At 41.3% G+C, this 20,844-nt stretch overlaps 1 protein-coding gene across 6 annotated transcripts in view; it reads right to left on the reverse strand.

The window, feature by feature from the left end:
• NDST2 (N-deacetylase and N-sulfotransferase 2) overlaps window positions 1-20,844 on the reverse strand; it is a 109,459-nt gene that overhangs the window by 15,681 nt on the left and 72,934 nt on the right. For 5 of the 6 annotated variants that reach the window (XM_042459700.1, XM_042459699.1, XM_042459701.1 and 2 more), the window contains one exon: window positions 6,753-8,170. In XM_042459700.1, the coding sequence (XP_042315634.1) occupies window positions 6,753-7,745 (993 nt within the window). In that variant the 5' untranslated portion in view covers window positions 7,746-8,170. Of the gene's footprint in view, window positions 1-6,216; window positions 6,239-6,752; window positions 8,171-20,844 lie in introns of those variants that run through there. The other variant, XM_042459704.1, reaches the window with a different exon arrangement.

The following is a 20,844-nucleotide window of genomic DNA, read 5'->3' on the forward strand; positions in this document are numbered from 1 at the left end:
AGCCCTCCTCCAACCACCATCTTGAGGGGGAGAGAGGCCAGGCCTGAAGAAAAAGAGCCCTCCTCCAACCACCATCTTGAGGGGGAGAGAGGCCTTGCAATTTTTTTGTATTGTATTGCAATTTTACTGTACAACGCTATGATCACTGCGGAATAGCGGTCTATAAATAAAAATTATTATTAATTATTATCATGCACAGTCCTCCTTTGGGGTGGGCTGAACAAGTTCTCCTTCCATGTTTTTTAAAACTGTTTTGTACTCAGCAGTCTCCTGACTAATGCTAATATCTCTTGCCTGGTTTCTTATTGGACTGATTTTGGACAACCATCTTTGTCTGCACTCACCTTCTGAGTTTGCTCCTGCGCAGAAAAAGTCCTGCTGCTCTCAAAATTATGTTGTGAAGGATGGGGCGAGAGACTATTCTAAGAGGCCTATGCTCCTGTACACTAAAGGAGATTTAAAGCCTAGCTGGAGTTACTGTGATAACATCTCTGTCAGCTGATAAATCCTTAGCAGGCCTGCAAATGGATTGTTGACAGTGCCACCATCACCTACTAGTCCCCCTCTTGAAACACCTCCTGATCTAAGCACACCTGCCAGATTCTTTGCTGATCGAAAGGATTCTTGAGTTGAAACTTTAAAGTAATAACCAGCTTTATAATCAATTATTATCATAAATACAAAAAGGAGGGAGAAATTTCATTTTGTCTCTTTACAACACTGAAAGCAAATCTACATCTATTAATCCTTTATTTTGACCATTGCAGCTTTTCACAAGTAGCGTTTACTTTTAAACCAGTGTTCCAATAAAATTTCATTCTGTACAAGTTATATCATCTCTAACATAAATACTGTGCTGTCTTTTTTAAAAAACAAAAACACATGACGCGTAATACTTTTGTTTTCAACACTGGTTACTGTTAACTGTCACTATTAGATTAAAAGCTAAAACAACATGTTTGTAATCTTCCATAAAGTCACAGACCCTTGTGCTTCTAACTGTTGTTGTTCTGGTTGTTACTACAGCTATACTTCAGTTAAATAAAGTAGATGTGTTCCTGGGCATTACCTTTGAAATTTTAGGGAAAGTAATCTATTATACTTTACCTTTCCCCTCAGAACTGGGCATGTATTCAGACCATCTGTCTAGTTAAACTTTCCCCAACAACCATCTATATGTAGCAATGCATTCTACTTGGAAATAAGGTACTGTATTTCCAATGCTGACATCAAAGGAGGATCGATTCCCGAGCATGCAGATTCCTTTTGCTATTAAATTTTAATGCACACATGGGAAACGTGAAAAGACTACTGCTTTTGCCACTGCTTGTATAGCCAACTTCCAAGCCAAACAAAAGTGAAATAACCAGTCACTTTCAAAAGAAATTTGAACATGTTTCAGGATTATAAACAGTGTCTTGCTGCAAAATTACTGTATATATTTATGTATAAGTCTAGAATTTCAGTCAAAAAATTGACCCAAGGAACCTAAGTCAACTTATCCACAGGTCAATGTACCGTACCATAACAGTTAGTTATAAAAGAACCACTGTCTGGTGAAAGGCAATAGTATAATCTGTCTTGGAAGCACTGACCTCCCACTATTTTCTCATCCTTCCAGGCTTTAGTATGAGAACAGTTATGACTGCTGGAAATTTGTGAATTCTTTGGCATCGTTTCCCTTTGTTTAATCCTTCAGATCTTTGGTTATATGCCCCTAAATTTTACCTTCCATCTATCCACAGGTCTTATCAAAATCTGTAATTTCCCCCCCAAAACCTGCCCCTGACTTATACATGAGGTCGACTTATAGTCACGTATATATGGTACATCTACTCTTGACTCTCCTTTCTCTTAAAGATAAGTACGATATACTGCTCAGATGTTTTGTTATGCTAATACTTGCGTAAAAAAGGTAAAAGGTAAAGGTTTCCCCTTTGACAAGATTGTCTAGTCGTAACTGACTGTAGGAGGTGGTGCTCATCTCTGTCACTAAGCCGAAGAGCCAGTGCTGTTCAAAGACTCTGCGGTCATGTGGCCAGCATGACTCCACTGTGTGCTGTTACCTTCCCACTGAAGTAGTACCTATTTATCTACTTGCACTTTTACATGCTTTTGAACTGCGAGATTAGCAGAAGCTGGGATTCATGATGGCAGCTCACTCCATCATGCAGTGCCTGGGCCTTGAAGTGTCAACCTTTCAACATTACAAAGGTCAGAATTGGCATCTTAATCACTAAGCCACCGCATCCCAATACTGGGATCTTAGTACTAGTGTACCTGTCTTAATTCATGTAAGTAACATGAATTTCCTGCTCCTGTGCTTCCTGTTGTTTTGCCCAACCAGCATCCATACATACAAGGCCCTCAGATGCTCAGGGACTGATCATATGAAAACACATGGCAGCTTCAAATTCGTACACATGTGTGCGAGAGTATGGGTAAAACCAACAGAGAAAAAAAAGAAATTACAAATTAGCATTTTTCTTTAGCAGTGAAGTCCAAGCAATTACATCTAGAACTAGAACTGTACTATGCATGGAACATGCTTTCTGAACACATATGCCAGCATACTGTTGGTGACAGATGTTGGTGTAACTGGGGTTACTGTATTCAAGTTCTCTGGCTACTGCTCAGGAAGATTTTTGGGGATCAGAGGATTTCACTCAGCAGAGAGCCAGTTGTCCCCATATTGTATAAATCTGTTGTCCTGCAGGTTTCCTAGAGTCCCAATTGTTCTTCCATAACTGTTCACATAAAAACATAATCAGCAACAAGCCGCAAAAGCAAAATTCATTCTGTAAAATGAATCTGTACAAGCAAGTTAAAGTATGTGTATCAAGATTATGTCCAATATACTACAGTAAAGGGAGATGTTTCTTCATTATCTGGGTCCTTTTAGAAAACAATATAGTAGGAGTTGCAATATTTAAAACTTACTTTAGTGTTGGACTAATGCTCCTGAATATCCTAAAGGTACCAGATCCCATATGATCTTGGAAACTAAGCAGGGTCAGTCCTGGTTAGTATTTGGATGTGAGACCCAACAAATACCAGGTGTTGTGCACTGTGTTTCAGAGGAAGGAACTGGCAAAACCACTTCTGAGTATTCCTTGCCTAAGAAAACCCTATGAAATTAATGAGGACATCATAAATTGACAAGCCACTTGAAGGCACACATGCGCACGCACACACATGCACACAATGCACCTGAATCTCCTTTGGGTTAAATATCAGCAAAACAACAGCTGTTTGGTGACTGGAAAACTCTGATTTACTTCTCCATCTGAGAAGTCAACAACAACCCCATGAAATTATTTCTGATTTTTTAAAAATATCAAAACTCATTAACTTCTTAGCTCTGCAACCAGAGAGCCTCTTTTCAATGGATAAATCTGAGCTTTATCTGCTTTGCCTGAACTTCTGCTTTACTGATCTCAGATTATTGCTCCATTTCATTCTGTGAAACTGCCAAATCAAATATATTTTAGAATGATCTGGTCTGAGTTTATTTCTGCAGTCACTAGGGAAGCTTTATTATCCCTTCCTTTTAAGCAAAGGTAACAGTCAGGCATAATTTTCTTTCTGAATCTGCATGTCTGGCCCCGTTCTGGGTTAAAGTGGTGCTGAGGAAGCCCCATACAGATGTATTACAAAAGAAATCTAGTGGTTTTTCAAAAGCCACTGCTTCCAATCCAAAGAGGGCGACCATTTCCCCTAAAATTGATTTGTTGCTACCTCGGCTTTGAGAAGGGCTGCCCTGGAGATTTAGCTTTACCTTGTACCAATAAACACAGAATTCTAATTAAGATTTTCAATGCCTGAAATAATATTTACAAAAGCAGGTCCTGACCCTCCTAACCATGGGACATGCCATTCTACATTTCTTCCTTTCCACTGCATCCCTTTCAAAGCTGCTTTACATATTTATATTTTCCTACAAGGTTAGATGGTCAGAAATTTAAACTGGATTTGCAGCCTGCCATTTTCATGCAGGGGAGTGTGGAAGTTCTTAGGAAGCAAAAGCAACTTACTCACCCCATTTTTTTTCCTTTTGAAAACATAGGCCTGTTACAGACTGCCAAAATAAAGCTGCTTCGGGTCTCTTTGGAGGTATGCTGTTTAAATGATGCATGCATCCTAAGAATCCAGAAGCTGCACCAAAGCTGCACTCCAGTGCTTAGGAATGGAGTGTGGCTTTGGCGCGACCTCCGGACTCTTAGGACCCATGCATCATTTAAATAGTATACCTCCAAAGAGACCCAAAGCAGCTTTATTTTGGCAGTCTGTAACAAGCCATAGTGAAATAGCAACAAGAACATCAATTTCCCCTTGAATACTTACAGAGCAAGAAGGACTCAGAGGAACTGTGAATGTCTCTCTGTATGCTTTCCCATATTCTCCAGTCCTTGGGCTGAATGACAAAATGGCCTCATTCTGTACCCAAATCTTCAGCAATTTATTAGGAATTCGGGAGAAAGCCATTCTGCTGTGTGCCCAGGACAGAAACAGTCACTGTGTAGGAGCAGTTGATCTGGGACTTACATTCATGGATGATTATCCCTCTGTGCAAGTATGTCCACTGAGAAGAGGTCCCAGGGTCTCTGCCATGGCTGGGGAAAGTGTGGCCCACAGGCCACAGCGTCCCCGACCAGTCCAACTCTGAGCATCCTAAGCATCCCCTCCATTTTTCACTCTTTTAAAAAGAGCATCTTCTGCTTATTTCTGGCCTGCCTCAAGTCTAAAACAGCTTGGGAGGCATTGCACCCCATACTCATGAGGAGCATTTTGAGTTTTAAAAATTTAACGCAAAAAAGGTTTTTTTAAAAAAGAAATTAAATTAAAAATCAAAGTTTAAAAAAATAGGGGGGGGGGAGAGAAATTGTGGCAGAGTGCATCCCTGCAAAATCTCCCCAGAACTCCATTACTGTCCCGAAACAGAAAAGAGCTTCTTGTAGCTCAGTTCTGCACAGGTTTACGGTACATAGTTTTTTGTGGGTTTTTCGGGCTATGTGGCCATGTTCCAGAAAAGTTTCTTCCTGACGTTTACGGTACAGTCGGCCCTTCTTATACACAGATTCAAGCATCCACGACTTGAAAATGTTAAAAAAAAGTATAAATTTCAAAATAACACACCTTGAATTTTCCTTTTTTTTATAAGGGACGCCATTTTGTTATGTCATTATATTTAATGGGACTTGAGCATCCACGCATTTTGTTATCCACGGGGGATCTTGGAACCAAACCCCAGCGTATAACAAGGCTCCACTGTACTTGGAATTAATTCCCACTGAGAGAGCGAGGATAGTGTAGTGGTGTGAGAATTGGACTATGACTCTGAAGACCAGGGTTCCAATCCCTGTTCAACGATGGAAACCCACTGGGTGACCTTGGACAAGTCACTCTCTCTCAGCTTCAAACCTCCTCTGAACAAATCTTACCAAGAAAACGCCATGTCTTTGGGGCACCATAAGTTGGGAAATGACTTGAAGGGACACAACAACAAAATCCCACTGAATCCAAGCATACCTGTTCACAAGTCCCTACTGTACCAAGGGCCACTGCTCCGACTTCTGAGAAAGAGAACAGCAGTCGGCATCTTTAGGACTTAATCCCACCCCCCCCCACCCCGCTCACTTCTGGTCTCTTTTCCTGGTGTTTTGGGTCTTTTAGATTATGATCCTGAGGGCAGGGAGCTGTCAAATTAACAATTTGTAAGGTGCTCTTTTTGGCTGAAGGGCTGGGCATAGAGGTTCTAAATAAATACATAAATAAGTCTCCTATGAAGCTTAACCTGAGTCACAAGGATTCAGAAACCTAGTAGGCTGCAATAACTTAATTCATCGATATGAATGTAACAAGGATCACTTTTCTGCCATTTCCTAGGGCAAAACAAAGTGTGTTGCTAATCCAATCTTTCCTGACCTGCTGCTCTTTAAATATATTGAGACATCTCTTATTCTCAGTAGAGATGTGAACCCTCTCCCCAGGGGGGATCCCAAAAATTAAGACAAACAGTTTTTTCCCATAGCCTTCCTCTCCCATGACATGAAAAAATGGATTATGGAATAGTTTGTTTCAGAATGATTACTAAAATGAAGTGTGAATATATTTACTCTCTCCAAATCATTTCTAAAATCTATGTAAGAAGAAGACTTTTCTGTATAACTATATATAGTATTAGATCATTAGAATTCCTGGTCTTCATTTCCTTACCTTAGTTCCTGTTATGAGAATGAGTGCATTAAGTCTGAATGGCTTAATAGAGGAGCTCCACTCTTTCTCTGTAATGAACAGTTAACCTTCATTTCTATCTTGACATCATGGCATTGCATTTTCCAGCCTCACAGCAAATCACTGGCTATCATCAACAGAAAAATGCCAAGTGCTGTGATACATATCAGATCATCTTAGTATCAAATCATTGGGGTAGGGTGTGTGTTTCCAAACAGAGGAGATCGGATTTTTTGTTTCTATTAGAAAACTCAATGATGTTGCCAAAGATTTTGGGAGAAAAAAAATATGTCATATTACAAAGCATACAGTTTGCAACAACAGAACATGCTCCTTCATCTGCCCATATATTTACTGGAGAAAGGGGACATTGCAGCTGATGAGGTTATTTCATGTTATAACAAGCTAAAACTATGAACAGTGTTTTGATCCATCAATAGCAGCATTTGGTATTTTGACATTTTGAGCATATGTTTCTTTTACATTTCTACCCACCCACTCCATTTGCCCAACTTTACCTCCACATCCGACACCTTCATGCGTGTGCCCTCTTTGCCCACAAATATATCGTCAATGTCCACAAGGATGTAGCGGTCAAGGGTGAGACAAAGACGCTTGCCAGTCAGGTAAGCAATAGCATCCACAAAGATGAGCTTATGCAGCCAGAAGTTGAGGTTGTTACCAAAAAGGACTCGCTGGATGCCATCATGCAGACCCAAGTCTTGCACCACTGTAGCGTGCAAAGCTCTATGGGTGGTCAGGTGAGGGATTGACTCTGACGACTTGGTGCTGGCCATCAACACAGGTTCGTAAGTTGTGTGATTTGACTGGAACACTGTCCAATCATCACCAGGGAGAGGACCTTGTTCAACTTCATTAGCTTGTGTCACATACAGCAGTGGGGCACTAGGGTTGATGTGATAGTCTCGCAACCCCAGATTGGAATGTAGAAAGAGAGGAAAACCCTTTAGTTGAGCACTAAGCAAGCTGTTCTCATTGGCCTTGAAGAAACCAATGATCCCTACACCATACTCCACACAGTATTTGTCCAACAGATCCCTGTTCCATGTATCCAAATTCACATATTTAAGGATGTTCTCATAGATAATAAGAGCGTATCGACCATGGTCCTTGTCTATTAGGGTGGGCATGTCCCCCTTTCCAGGGGCAATCTCTGTCCTATATTTAAACCGGCTAGATTCCAAGATAGCCACAATCTCCTGCCCCAATTGGGAATAGATACTTTCTACAAAAACTAGCACCACAGGGTCTGTGCGTGAGTTATCCACTGATTTTGTAAGCCTCCAGCTTGCTTGGGGTTGAATTAGGACCCTGTGCTGGTTGCTGCAATCACTGAAGGGCAATGGGGGTGGTTCCTTGATTTTAGGGCTGTTGGTGACATAGTAAGCCAGGAAGCACATGGAGATCAGGCTGAAGGCAATGAGCAGCAAGATCAATCTGTGGAGTTCCAGCTGTCGCACATGCCTCACTACTTTCCACAGCTGACTCATGGTGAGGTGGGTTGCTTATCCCTTCCTTAAGCTTGGCACCAACCAAGCTGCCTTCGATGTCTCCACCGCCACCACTGGAAGAGCCAGTGACAGCTCACACAGAAGAAACGTGGGCTGTAGAGAGGGATAAAGGTTAAGCAAGCAGCTACAGGACTAGATGCCCAGTGATCTGCCATTTATCTCAAGTGACCATGGCATTCAAGTCCCATTGCTCCTCTGAATGCTGCCTCTCTTCTCTGTTCCTCCACTGTCTCAGAAGAGTCCTAGGATGGAGGTGGGTCATGTGAAATTATGAATTCCTTGGATTTAGAAGCAAATGCCAGGCATCGTGGTAAGAATGCAATGGCTCTCCACAAACTGAAGAAGTGCCTCAGTGAATTGGCTTGCTGGTCACATGATGATCACTCTCACTTGACAATCTGTAACTGAGAAAGAAAAAATATATAAACTAAGCGCCCTTTGAAATTAAAATCACCCTCCCCCCTTGTTTTTTGTCCTTCTTAATCATGTAAGAATTTAGCATTCTGTAGCCACTGAGCAGTCAGGGCTCAATGGACTGCTTTTTGCCCTGGAAGGTTTTTTCTTCCTTTAAAATTGTTGTTGTTGTTATTGTTGTTATTATTATTACAAAGCTTTGGGCTACCCTTAGCATGTGAGTGCCAGCTTCTTGTTTCTCAGGAGCCCTGTTGTAGAGAAAGAAATATCTTGGCTAAAATCTCACCTCCGCCAAAAATACAAGATGAATTTGAAGTAGGTGAATTACTGACTACTGACATTTTGAAAGATCCACTGATAAGCAAAGCAGGAAATCAAATTAAAAGACCTTTGTTCAAGCAAAGTACCAGATTTTCCACAGTGATCCTAAGTAATTTGGTTATTAGACGTATACTCCAATTCATGATCCTAACATGTAACTATTTAATTCCCTAGCAAAGTACTATTAGGAAACAAGACAAGAGGAAACAGGGAACTATGGAATTTCATCACTCAGCGTCTCCCAATACTCCTTTCCTCTGTTCATGATTTCAGAAACACTGCCAAGATCATTTAGGCTTTTCATTCTGAAAAACATATGATTTCATTAATCCCAACTGGGCAAGGCCTTAAAAACAGACACTCAATAATTCAATCCTATTAGGAGATTAACCCCCCATAAAGCTATTTAACTGTATATACAGCAGGGGAGTGGGGTGGATTGGAAGTGTGGTTTGGAGAAAAATTATCAACAGGAATGTAGGGAAAGAAATATACATCAATATTTTTTCAGAATCACCCAGTGGCTACAGTGACAAAGCTTAAGACTGCAGTCTGGAGTCAAAGATGCCAAACATACAAAATCTTGGTTGAGATAAAAGGAGAACGGATAGGGTGCCAAGAACCACAGAAAAACAAAACTTAACATGGCTTCAGGCAGAAAAGCAAGTTAAAAGCTGTTTGAGGGGAGCAGCGAGTAGAAACCATCCGTTATCAAGAAATAAGCCGTATTACAGCCACATCAACTTTATCCAATCTAACATGGCAAAATGTAGCATAACAATTTTAAACAGACTGTAAACAGATTACAGCAAGACCTTCTCCCAGGCATTAAAGCTGGGAAGCTTTTATATGGGAAGAGCAGTGAGTGTTTTTCAGACCTGATATGTTTAGATTGTAGACTGTATCATACCTGATATGTATACTGTACACAGTGCCTACACTGTAAACAAAGGATACGTAATTTTTAAAATGAATTACTAAATTTGACAGGCTTATTTTCAAAGGCAATCTTAATTTTTAGGTTTTGGTTTTTTTAAGGAAAGAGGTCCTGGTTACCATCTACAGAATTTCCTTGAGGACATTCTATAATGCTTCTTCCACAATGAATAGATATTTTCTCCCAATTGCCTGGGATTACGGAACAATTATTTCCAAATACACATGACCTAAAATATCTCCTCTTTAGCAACGAAAATATCAGTGCCATATCTAGCATTTATCACTCTCATTTTATTGGTATTAAGGGCCTAGTACTTGGTTGCCAAACAAACAAACAAAAAGAAAAATATTAATCTTTACACACTGTGCCTACTATAGAAACAAATTTAAACCAAGTATACAATATTCTCTGCTACCTCACATTTCTCTTCAGCTTTGCGATAACAAGGTTTTCTTGTTAGTTTCGTCTTACAGGGATGATTTCAATCAAAAATAAAAATAGGGCTCCAAAAGCAGCAATGTGTGTGAGTGACTGTGCAATTATCATGGAGTCTTTTGTCCAAAGCTATCTAACAAATGGCAGTGAAGGAGGTTAAAACAGATAGTTTATGGGAAGTAGGAAAAGAGTGATGTTTCTTTCTGCCATTTCTAGCTTTATCAACTGGACTTGTGAGTGCTGAATGCACTGCCACCTTTACAAAAATCTGTACACTACTTGATCTTCTCAGAATCTAAGAGTTTGCTCTGTATGGAACTGGTCACGCATTGCCTGGCGGCAAATGGGAAAGGCAAGGGCCTTTACTGCCAGAGACAGTATGCCTTGTATATCAGGGAATCACAAGCAGAAAGGCACTATTGCACTTGCTTCTTGCTAGTGGGAATCATAGTGGCAACTGGCTGGCCACTGCATGAACAGAATGCAGACCTAGGCAGGCCTTTGATTCTGATCCAGCAGGGTTTTTCTTATGCCATGTAACAGATTGGTCTGAACCATGAGAGTAAACCAAGAGAGACAGAAAGATAGAGAAGGAGAGCAAGCAGTTTAATGTCTCTGTAAAGGTCTTAAACAAGACCTTGTTTGTTACAAGTTCCCCAGCAGAAGCATACACAAATTAAAAGCCTATATTAGATTGCTACTCAAGAATCTGTCAGTTCTGATATCTTTAACAAGACCTCACTGCCAAAGGCCATGCCAGCTGGCACCAGGTGCATGGAGTACTTTTGGAACCATGTCAGATATCTGAGATTGGGAGGGGAGAGCAGAATAAAAATGACATAATGAAAGAAAGTAGGATTCCTAACAGCCATCTACCTACCCAAGGTACTAAGCCCAAATGAGTTTTCCCTATAAAGGCTTTCAGGGCAGAACACAGCTTGTTCATAAAACAGATGAAGTCAAATTGCTTCATCCCACATGCTGAAAATCCAGAGGATTTGATACTTCATATTGTCCTCAGCACTCTTGCAGCACTAGCAAAGAATTCTAAGAGGGAATAGGTTAACTCTGCCCCCTTCAACATGTCACATGGAGAGCAACAGTTAGAAATAGTTCTATTGTCTTCTCTTGTTAAATAAATTATCTTGTTTATATACAGTATACATGCCTTCCAGGGTTGCTACACTGAGATTAAATTATTGATAAAATATATATACTGGTATCTGTAGTAGCAGAGGCTTAAATGCTCAGAATAGGGTTATCACAGATGATGATAGTGGTGAGACAAGTAAGGGTCCGGATAGAGTCATGATGGCATGCATGCCAAAAATGGCACATGACACCATTTGGCTCAGCACCTGGCGGAGGCATGCATGCTTGTTCCTCCTCCTCCCAGACCTTTCCCAGCCTCTCAATGCCTCTCTGACACGGGGGGAAGAGGAGAAACAGGCATGCACCTATTCCTCCTCCTCCCAGACCTTTCCTGGCATCTGGCTACCTCTCTGAGGCAGCTGGAAGCCGGGAAAGGAACCGGGGGGGGGGGGGAACGAGGAGGAACAGGCACGCACCTGTTCTTCCTCCTCCCAGACCTTTCCCAGCCTCCGGTTGCCTCTCTGGAGACAGCTGGAGGCCAGGAAAGGCACAGGGGGAGAAGTCCTACCCTGGAAGTCCTGCTCCTGGGTGGCAGAGGTCCCCCCCCCGGCACCGGGCAATACCCAGTGCTGGAAAAACTTTTATTTGTGGCACCTGGCCTCGAACAGGTTCACTATCACTGTTACAGAGGATGTCTGTGTGTGAGAGGGTAAGGATTAAAGGTGAATGGGGAAGGATATGTTTATGTTTCTCAATGCACTATGACCCTGGTTCTGTATACGTAAGTGTCAGGAGCTGCCAGTAATGCATCCTGTAATAGATTCCTCAGTTACACACCCCTCCATCTTAAAATATTTTTCTATGGGGAGAGGAATGAAGACATTGCCCTCCAAATAGGAATTCTGCACTCCGGAAATTGATAGCATCACAGTAATTTAAAATTTCAGTTGAACCTTTATAAATAGAGATTAGACATCCAAAGGAAAGGGGTAGGCAAAGTTATCAAAGGACTGTGAACAAAGTAAATATAAGAATTATAAGTGGCAATAATTATCAATGTCTCACTCTCTACCATGCTAGAAATTTGGGGACTGAAGGAAGATCTTGGAGTGGTGGTGGTTTCTATTGGTGGTTTGAGACCACAGCCCCCCTCCGCCAAGTATCAGGACAGCAGTCCTTGAGAATGATACTAGAGACTGCTTGAAATGGCAAATAAAATGCTGTTGTAATTAGCAAGCGATAATGTCATAAGCAATCTTGCAAAGAAGACCCAAGAGTCCCACTGAAAAAAATTGTGCTGGCAAAGAGAAAATGATAAGTTATGTGTTTTCATTACACATTTCCTCACATACCGAAACAACAATTCCTTGGAAAGGCAGCATGCCCAGTTCTATGTCTTTCAACTTGTCTTTCTACTCTTCTTCCTACATCTTAGTTAATATGAGCAAGAATGAAGCAGAAGTTGGTTGTTCAAGGAGGTTCAGCTGAAGCTCAGTCATTCCAGAGCTGCTTCTGCCGCTCTCTAAGGGAACAACAGTACAGCATCCAGAGTGCAAACAGCTTTGCATACTGCTCAAAAGCAAGTTCACTGGCTGAGAGGTCATTTTCATAAACTTAAACAATTTCCTTTCACTAACAAAGCAACAGCTGCAATGCAGGACCGTTGCATCATCCCTTCCCCTCCATCACTGACCTTATAAAAGATAAAAACATACAGGGCTGCTTTGAGCTGATTACTTTCCTAGATGGGTTTAAAGCTGGAACAGATGAGGAATGTATTACAATTCAAAAATTGTAACCACCCATTTTCAGAATGTGAAAAAATTGTCAGAATGCTAAATTTGCTTTCTTACAAGCAGCAAATGTGGTTCTTTCCCCCCACATTAAGATTAGGGCTGCAGATAAAAATAGAGTACAAAATCCATGGGAAGTGTTCATTTTCCCAAGGCATAGATCAGTGATGGAGAACCTTTTACAGACCGAGTGCCCAAACTGCAACTCAGACCCCACTTATTTATTGTAAAGTGCCACGGCCCTCTGGCTTTCTAGTAAGAAACTCTGGCAAACTCTGTGCTGGGGCGACAGCATGTGTGCCCACAGAGAGGGCTCTGAGTGCCACCTCTGGCACGCGTGCCATAGGTTCACCATCACTGGCATAGATGCTTTGGAAAAGTGTGGTCATGATGTCATCAGGTAAACTCTCATTTTCCTCTTCCCTATTCTCTGCATGCGATGCCAAGGCTCCACACACACACACACACACACACACACACACCCTTTCATTCCACTGATCATCACAGTCCCTAAATGTTCTCAGAATTTATAAAGATAAATGATTAACTGCATAATTCAGGCTGTCTTGTAGCTGAACCTAAGGTTTTAAACGTAGATGTCTATATCCCACAATTTGTTAATTCCTATCACTGTACCAGCCCATACCTCACTATACTGAGAGTGTGGTGTGAAAGCCAATGTGGTGCAGCGGCTTGAGTGTTGGAGTATTTCAGGACACCAGGATTCGAATCCCTGCTCAGTCATGGAAACCCACTGGGTGATCCTAGGCAAGTCACTCTCAGTCTTAGAGGAAGGCAACAGCAAATATCTTCTGAATAATTATTGTCACTGTCAGGGATGATGGGAGTTGTAGCTCTTCACCTCTGGCTCTAACTCACCACCTTGTTATGCACCGGCGCTGACCAGTTTTGGCCAGTGGTTAAAGCTTTGCTCTAAAGCAGCAGAGTTACAGAGAATAGGCTGAAGACCCTGACAAACTCTCCAAGCCTTCTCACTCTTGCTTCCACAGAAGTCTTCACACTTCTCCAGGTTCCTGCTGGCTCTTGTATCTTCACCCAAGACACCAGACAACTCAGTAGTCTTATATAAAAGATCTACTTGATTCTACTATATACAATACTCCACAACTACCCACAAAATACGTTGAGATTCATAACAATTATTATAGCCATTGGAAAACACCACCCACTCTTGTCAGTTTCCACCCAGTGGGCGTGTACATCCATTTTCATTGGTTCTCATAGTTCAGCCCATAATTAATGATTTCATCATTTCACCTTGTCCACTTAACAATTCTCAGGTGCTTTCAATTATACACTCTGCATTTCTGTCCTTGGCATTTAGGACTTGCTAATTACATTAGCTTTTACACCTGTGTGGCTTCTTAATTGCTTTTGCTGAGTCATAGTGACTCTCACATACATGTTTTATTTCTATCAATGTATATCCCATGTTGCATTTTCCTTAACAGTCACCCCCTCCACCATCCCTAGGATAAACACAGTTGACTTGGAGGCACATAACAACCAAGGCTTAAAATTGATATTTGTCAGTAATTAGTTCTTTTAGTAGACAGCATACTTAAAATTTGAATATAAATTCTTAAACTCTTACCAACTGCAGAAACATGAATACTGTATATATAAGTCTAAAAATTTATGCCCCAAAACGGATCCCAAAATCCCAGGTTGACTTATTTATGGGTCACTATGGAAATGTAATAGCAGCTCTTTAAGATTTCCCCATGCCATGCGGAGAGGGGTTTAGCAAGAAAGAGCCAAACAGAAAGAGTCCTGGGTGACTGGTTGATATTGCTATTTGTTTAAGAGTCCCTCTCACTCCTGTGTGTCTGGCTGAAAGAAAAGCTGAAACAATGAAGAAAAGGCTCAATGAGAGTCTCACTTGCCATACACATGCTGAAGGAGACTCCAAGTTTTACCCTCGACCTATCCACAGGTCATAGCAAAATCCATAATTCTGGCCCCAAAACCTGACTTTGACTTATACATGAGGTTGACTTATAGTTGAGTAGATAGGGTAGATTTTTAAACCCTCCAGTGTTTGTAATGTATTCATCAGTATAAGGTGTGTCTAGCATAGATAGAAAGTTAGGAACCTAGTGAGCTGTTAGGGAGTCTGGAAGACCAGTGCTTGTTACTGGCTTATAAGAGTGTATGATTCATATCAACACACATTGGCTTTATAAATTGCCTCTATTTTATTGGTTTAATATGTGTCATAAGTCACTTCAAGCATTTTCAGACAGAAAATGGGAAAAAATATTTGATCATAAAAGCTGTAAGAGACCACGAGGGCCATCCAGTCATCAACCTCCTGCCATGCTGGAATACACAATCAAAGCACTCCCAACAGATGGCTATCCAGCCTCTGTTTAAAAGACTCCAACATACTCTCTACCAACATATTCCACTGTCAAACAACTCTTATTGTCAGGAAGTTCTTCCTAATGTTTAGGTGGAGTCTCTTTTCTTGTAGCTTGAATACATTGCTCTGTGTCCCAGTTCTCTGGAGTAGCAGAAAAAAAGCTTGTTCCATCCTCAATATGATCTGCCTCAATTAACTTCTAACTAGAAAATCAAAAGCAACAGCACCTACAAGTTTCCAGAAAGGAAGGGAGAAAAAAGGAAATGAAAGGCTCTGGTCTACCACGAAAAGCCATCTCTGATATCCACAGAGCCTACTTGAAATATGCGAAGTAAACAAAGCTTTCTTCCAACAATTAGCTACTTTACCTTAGTACAGTAGTTCAAAACCCAGTGTTTTCTTCCTCTCTTGTGCTTCTCCCCCCAATGTATTCAAGAAACAGGATTCCAGTATCTGCTCCTGTCAGCTAAAGCAACAAACTACATATGACCGAAGGGAAAGTAAAAGAGGCACTTGTGAGCTCTTCAGGACTAGTCCTTCAAGTGAGGTGGCCCTCCTTATTCCTTCCTGAAGAGGTTAGGCGGACTGCACAGTTGTTGAATCATTAAGTCGCACTTCACACTGCTGTTTTTGTTTTTTAAAGTCTGGAGTTCTTAACAGAACAGTCTTCAAAAACAGAGATTGTGGAACTGTGTAGAGAAATGTGTCATTCCTCTATCTCACCTCTGTGAAATGGAGACAGCAACCAGCAGATACATGCATCCACAGCTGAACATAGCAAGGAGTATATAAAAGTAGAGGAAAAGAAGGGAAGGGTTCCATCTGCATCTTTGGAACTATTAATTGAGAAGCCTTCACAATAATAATAATAAAATATTTATTTATAGCCCGCCTTTCCTCAGATCAAGGCGGGTTACAGAAAGTGCCATTACAAGATAAAAACACAGCAAATATACATTAAAATAACAAATCACCAAATACAATCAACAATATAACAATATCCAGCTAGCTTAGAATGTACAACAACAGTAACAGTGAGGGGGGAAGAGGGGAGGCTAACAAGGAGACACTTAGGGGAAGGCTTGTTGGAACAGGAAGGTTTTTAACTCCTTCCTGAACCGATCAAGGGAGGTGGCCGAGCAGAGCTCATCAATATTCCCTGTAATTCTGGAAACTGTGAGAGAAGTGGTATTATCCATAGAGTAACTGGTTAGAGCACAATCCTTTGCTTAGTACATGACATCTAAAATGACACTGAGTCCTTCAAGTCTCCTGTCAACGCAACCCCATGAATTCCATAAGGTTTTCACAGAGAAGAAATACTCAGTCCCTTCCTCTGACATATAGCCTACAGCACCTGGTATTCAATGGTGGTCTCCCATCAATATACTAACCAAGGCTGACCCTGCCTAGCTTCCAAGATCAGACATGATCTGGTGCCTTTAGGGTATTTGGGTCCACCTTAAATTTCTCCTTTGGGCAAGGATTCATAGATCCATTTTAGTCCTTACTAAATCCTTTTACACATGCTAAACATGTAATCAAATTGAGTTTTTGCTTTGAACTCTGTTTGCTGAGCACCCAAAGCATTCATGAGGTGATTCAAAAGTGTTTATTGTGAAGCAACAAAACAAGTGTTCTACAGATTTGCACACTAAACAAATAAAGCAAATCCTCTCTCCTTACCACCAGAGCACCTTATGACATTATACCCTAAAGGAGCTGGAAACAATTTCCCATTGTTTCCATATCCAGAAAATAAAAGAATAGGAAACTACAATACACTGCCACGGAGATGGACAGCTCAAAACATCACATCAATAAAGTAAAAAGGAATGGAGATGCAAGAAATTTGGGGGGGGGGGTCAGAGGCTGCATAGACAGAAGTACCTAACACTTTGGTATGCTCTATTTCTCTTTTTCACATTGCCACATGCTTATAGCACTTAAAGACATGAAATTAACAAAGCAAGAAGCAGCTATCCTTGAGGATATTATTAACGGGAAAAAAAATTTCCTTGGGCACAATCATCATTACAAACAATGCCCAACTGAAAGAGGTTCTGAAAAGACAAACTGGCTTTAGTACCTGATCAAAAGAACAACACCTGAAAGATGGTGAAAGCTACCATGCCTAAGTAATTTAAACTTTGGTGCACCAATTACAGCCAGTCCTCTGAAGCCACAGATATTTTATCCATGGATTCAGCCATCCATGGCTTGAAAACATTTTAAAAATATATAAATTCCAAAAAACAAACCTTGATTTTGCCATTTTATATAAGGGACACCATTTTACTACCCCAATGTATATAACGGGACTTGAGCATTCATGGAGTCTGGTATCCATGGGGAGTCCTGGAACCAAACCCCTAGGGATACTAAGGCCCCATACAGACTAGCCAAAATAAAGCTGCTTCGGGTCACTTTGGAGGTATGCTGTTTAAATGATGCACGCATCCCAAGAGTCCAGAAGCTGTGCCAAAAATGCACTCCAGTCCTTAGGACTGGATCATGGCTTTGGCACGGCTTCCGGACTCTTAGGACGCATGCATCATTTCAACAACATACTTCCAAAGTGACCCAAAGCAACTGTATTTTGGCCAGTCTGTATAGGGCCTAAGAGCCCATTGTAAGGAGATTACCACACTACATTCTTACAGTCCTGCTGTTCCATTTCTACCAATCTGGATGCCTCCTGTTGCATTCTGGGGATTTCCCTTAATGTTTACTCAGTCTCTATGCCATCAATGGGTGATGGGAAGCCTTGCAAATAGGAATTCTGCCACAGTAGCATAACACATTTACAAATCATGAGTATGGCTGTATAAACAGGGAGCAAGTGCTAATGGCACTTCATTGTTAGCTACTTTAACATGACCTCTATCAATCTACTACTCCGCAATCACACAGGGGATATATAGCTAACATACAAGTGACTTCATAGATCAACCTGGAAAGCTGCTTTCTGGGAGCTGTACAAAATAAATACATTCAGAATAACTCATGCTTCTTTGTCTGCCTGTTCAACAGTAGGCTCACCCAGCTTCAACACAGGTTACTTTAATTTCTTGGATGTTTTCCAGAATCATGTTGGATAGCAATGGTGAGGAACCTTGCCTCTCCAGAAATTGCTGAGCTTCTGCTCCCATCAGTCAATGGTTGGGCAAGAGGGAAGCTGTAATTCAGCTACAGAGGGAGTGCCACAGGTTTAGCCCTGTTGTACAGCAACAATCCTACAGGCAACTGTTTCCAAAGGACCATCTATTCCACTGCGTTATGGTATTTCCAGTTGGGTAGTATAGCCTATTCCATGATGTTTAGAATGTGAACCCCTTACTCAGAGGAGCTGCCACAGAGGTTCTGAAGAATATCGTTCATACTCCACTGTAACCCAGTCTTGTCGATAAGTGCAGGGCAGGTTTTGGGTCCAAAATTACAGAATTTGCAATGACCCATGTATAAGTTGAGTGTGAAACTTAGAGGCATGTAACAAAGGATGTAATTAATGAAGCAAAGGGAAATGATGCAAAAAAAAAATCTTAGAAAATTCTGGTTGGAGTAACTGTTCCTCCTCACCATATAGGCTGGATGAATGAGGAAGGAACTAAACTATGGCTGTGTGAGATCTTTGTTTCCCAAGGAAGGCATAATCCATATTGATTCGTGAACTGCTACACCTACCAGCTGATGCTTAAACTATGCAATACCTTCGGTCACTGAGTGTTTTTCTTCTTTTGCGAACTGAAGGGCTCTTATCTGAATGCTCGAGCAAGTCATGATGTAGCCATTTTGCCTGCATTCTATTACCCAGTCATTCACATCCTTTTCCATTGCATCCAAAAACACAGGTTTGTGATGCAGCACTTTCTTTGACTTTGGCATTTCTTGAAGTACAGCTTCTTTACTTCTCCAGTCTCTAATGAGTTTTTCATTGATGGCAAATTCTCCTGAAGTTACACAATTATTGGATTCCTTTGCACATTCAATAACTTTCAGTTTGAGTGATGCCATGCAAGAAGCTCTAATTTTCTTTTCAGAATTTATTTTGCAGAGGGTAAGAAGTTTTAATTCTATTTTATATTAGTATAATAACTACAGGATTGATCATAGACTTATCATAGAATTTAATGAAATATTAAACACATATAAATGAAGGTATTTTAAATAAGGCCTGGTGATGATTAACATCCAATTGCAAGTAATGGAAATAATGCATGCAAACCAAATGGCTACTGGTACATCATGACACGTTTGAGCAAATAAGGGCACTTCAGATGGAAAAAGAAGGAAAACATTCAGCAACCATAGGTATTGCACAACAAATTCAGGCACCTCTGTAGCTGATTGTGATGGTTCAGGTTTGACTGTCAATCTCCAAGGCTATTGCCTTAATAGACTGCCACTAACTGCCATTAACTTGACTCCTATGGAAATTATAATTGACCTGTGGACAAGTTGACCCAGGTTTTCAGTAAATTTTTAGATTAAAATTTATTGATTTATAGTCACGTATATATGGCAGTTTTGGTGAGTGGAAGATGTGCCAAAAGAATGAAAATGTAGAGACCATAGATTAGGGAGTGAATGTTTAAAACCAACTGGAGAAGAGAACAGAAGAGAGAACTGCAACTCTCATTCTATGGTGACATATAGTCTGATCTTATGACAGTGATGGTGAACATTTTAGAGGCCAAGTGCCCAAACTGCAACCCAAAACCCACTTATTTACTGCAAAGTGCTGGGTCCCTCTGGCTTTCTAGTAACAATCTCTGTGAAACTATGTGCTTGGGTGACAGCACATGTGCTCACAGAGAGGGCTCTGAGTGCCACCTCTGGTACGCATGCCATAGGTTCGCCATCACTGTCTTACGAGATCAAATATCACAACTGAAAGAATAGGCACTGTGCAGAGAATCTAGCAGATTTCTTCTGCATCAGGCAATGTCATTAAGCTTTGGAATATTTGTTGCATTCTAGCTTCGGAGTGAAACTGAGCATGTACAACATAAATCTGCCATCAGTTCCTGCCACAGGCAGGAAAACCTTAGGCGTGTTACAGACCGCCCCTTTGGGGAGGCCTGTAGGCACTCCTTTCCCTGCCAGATTGGGGCCTCAGCTGCCAGAATGGCAGCCTCTGGGGCCCCGATCTGCCACTTTCTAGGCCTTGAAGCCCCAAGGACACCTGGTGGCGGCGGGGAGGAGGAAAAAGGGGCCGCTTGGCCCCTTTCTCCCTTGTGTAGCTGGTGCAACTGTCTAAAGGCTGCGCCAGCAATGCAAATCGCGGAAGTAGCTCCATTTCGGAGCTCCTTCTAGCGCCGCGGAAAGGGCGCTCTATGCGCCCTTGCATGGTGCAAAGATGTCGCGGCATATTCATGACGTCGTAATGGCGGCCCCCGTGTGGAAAGGGCGCCGCCATTTTGTACGTCCTGAGAACGTATTAGGGTTAGGTGCGTGCGTAAGGCACGCACTTTCCCTAACCCTAGTATGTCCCCAGGACGTGGTTTACGCCCGTCTGTAACGGGCCTTAATAACTATTGAACCGATGCTCGGGTGTTCACCAAACTAAAGAAGAAGGCTACAAATGTTAATGAACTAAAATTAATCAAACAATTTATCTTCCTCAAGAAGCTGAATAATGTACATCAGTAGCTTTCATCAAAATTTGACAGAAATATCTGATTTTCTAAAGAGGGA

Source organism: Sceloporus undulatus, chromosome 3 (genome assembly GCF_019175285.1).
Source record: "Sceloporus undulatus isolate JIND9_A2432 ecotype Alabama chromosome 3, SceUnd_v1.1, whole genome shotgun sequence".
Lineage (NCBI taxonomy): Eukaryota > Metazoa > Chordata > Lepidosauria > Squamata > Phrynosomatidae > Sceloporus > Sceloporus undulatus.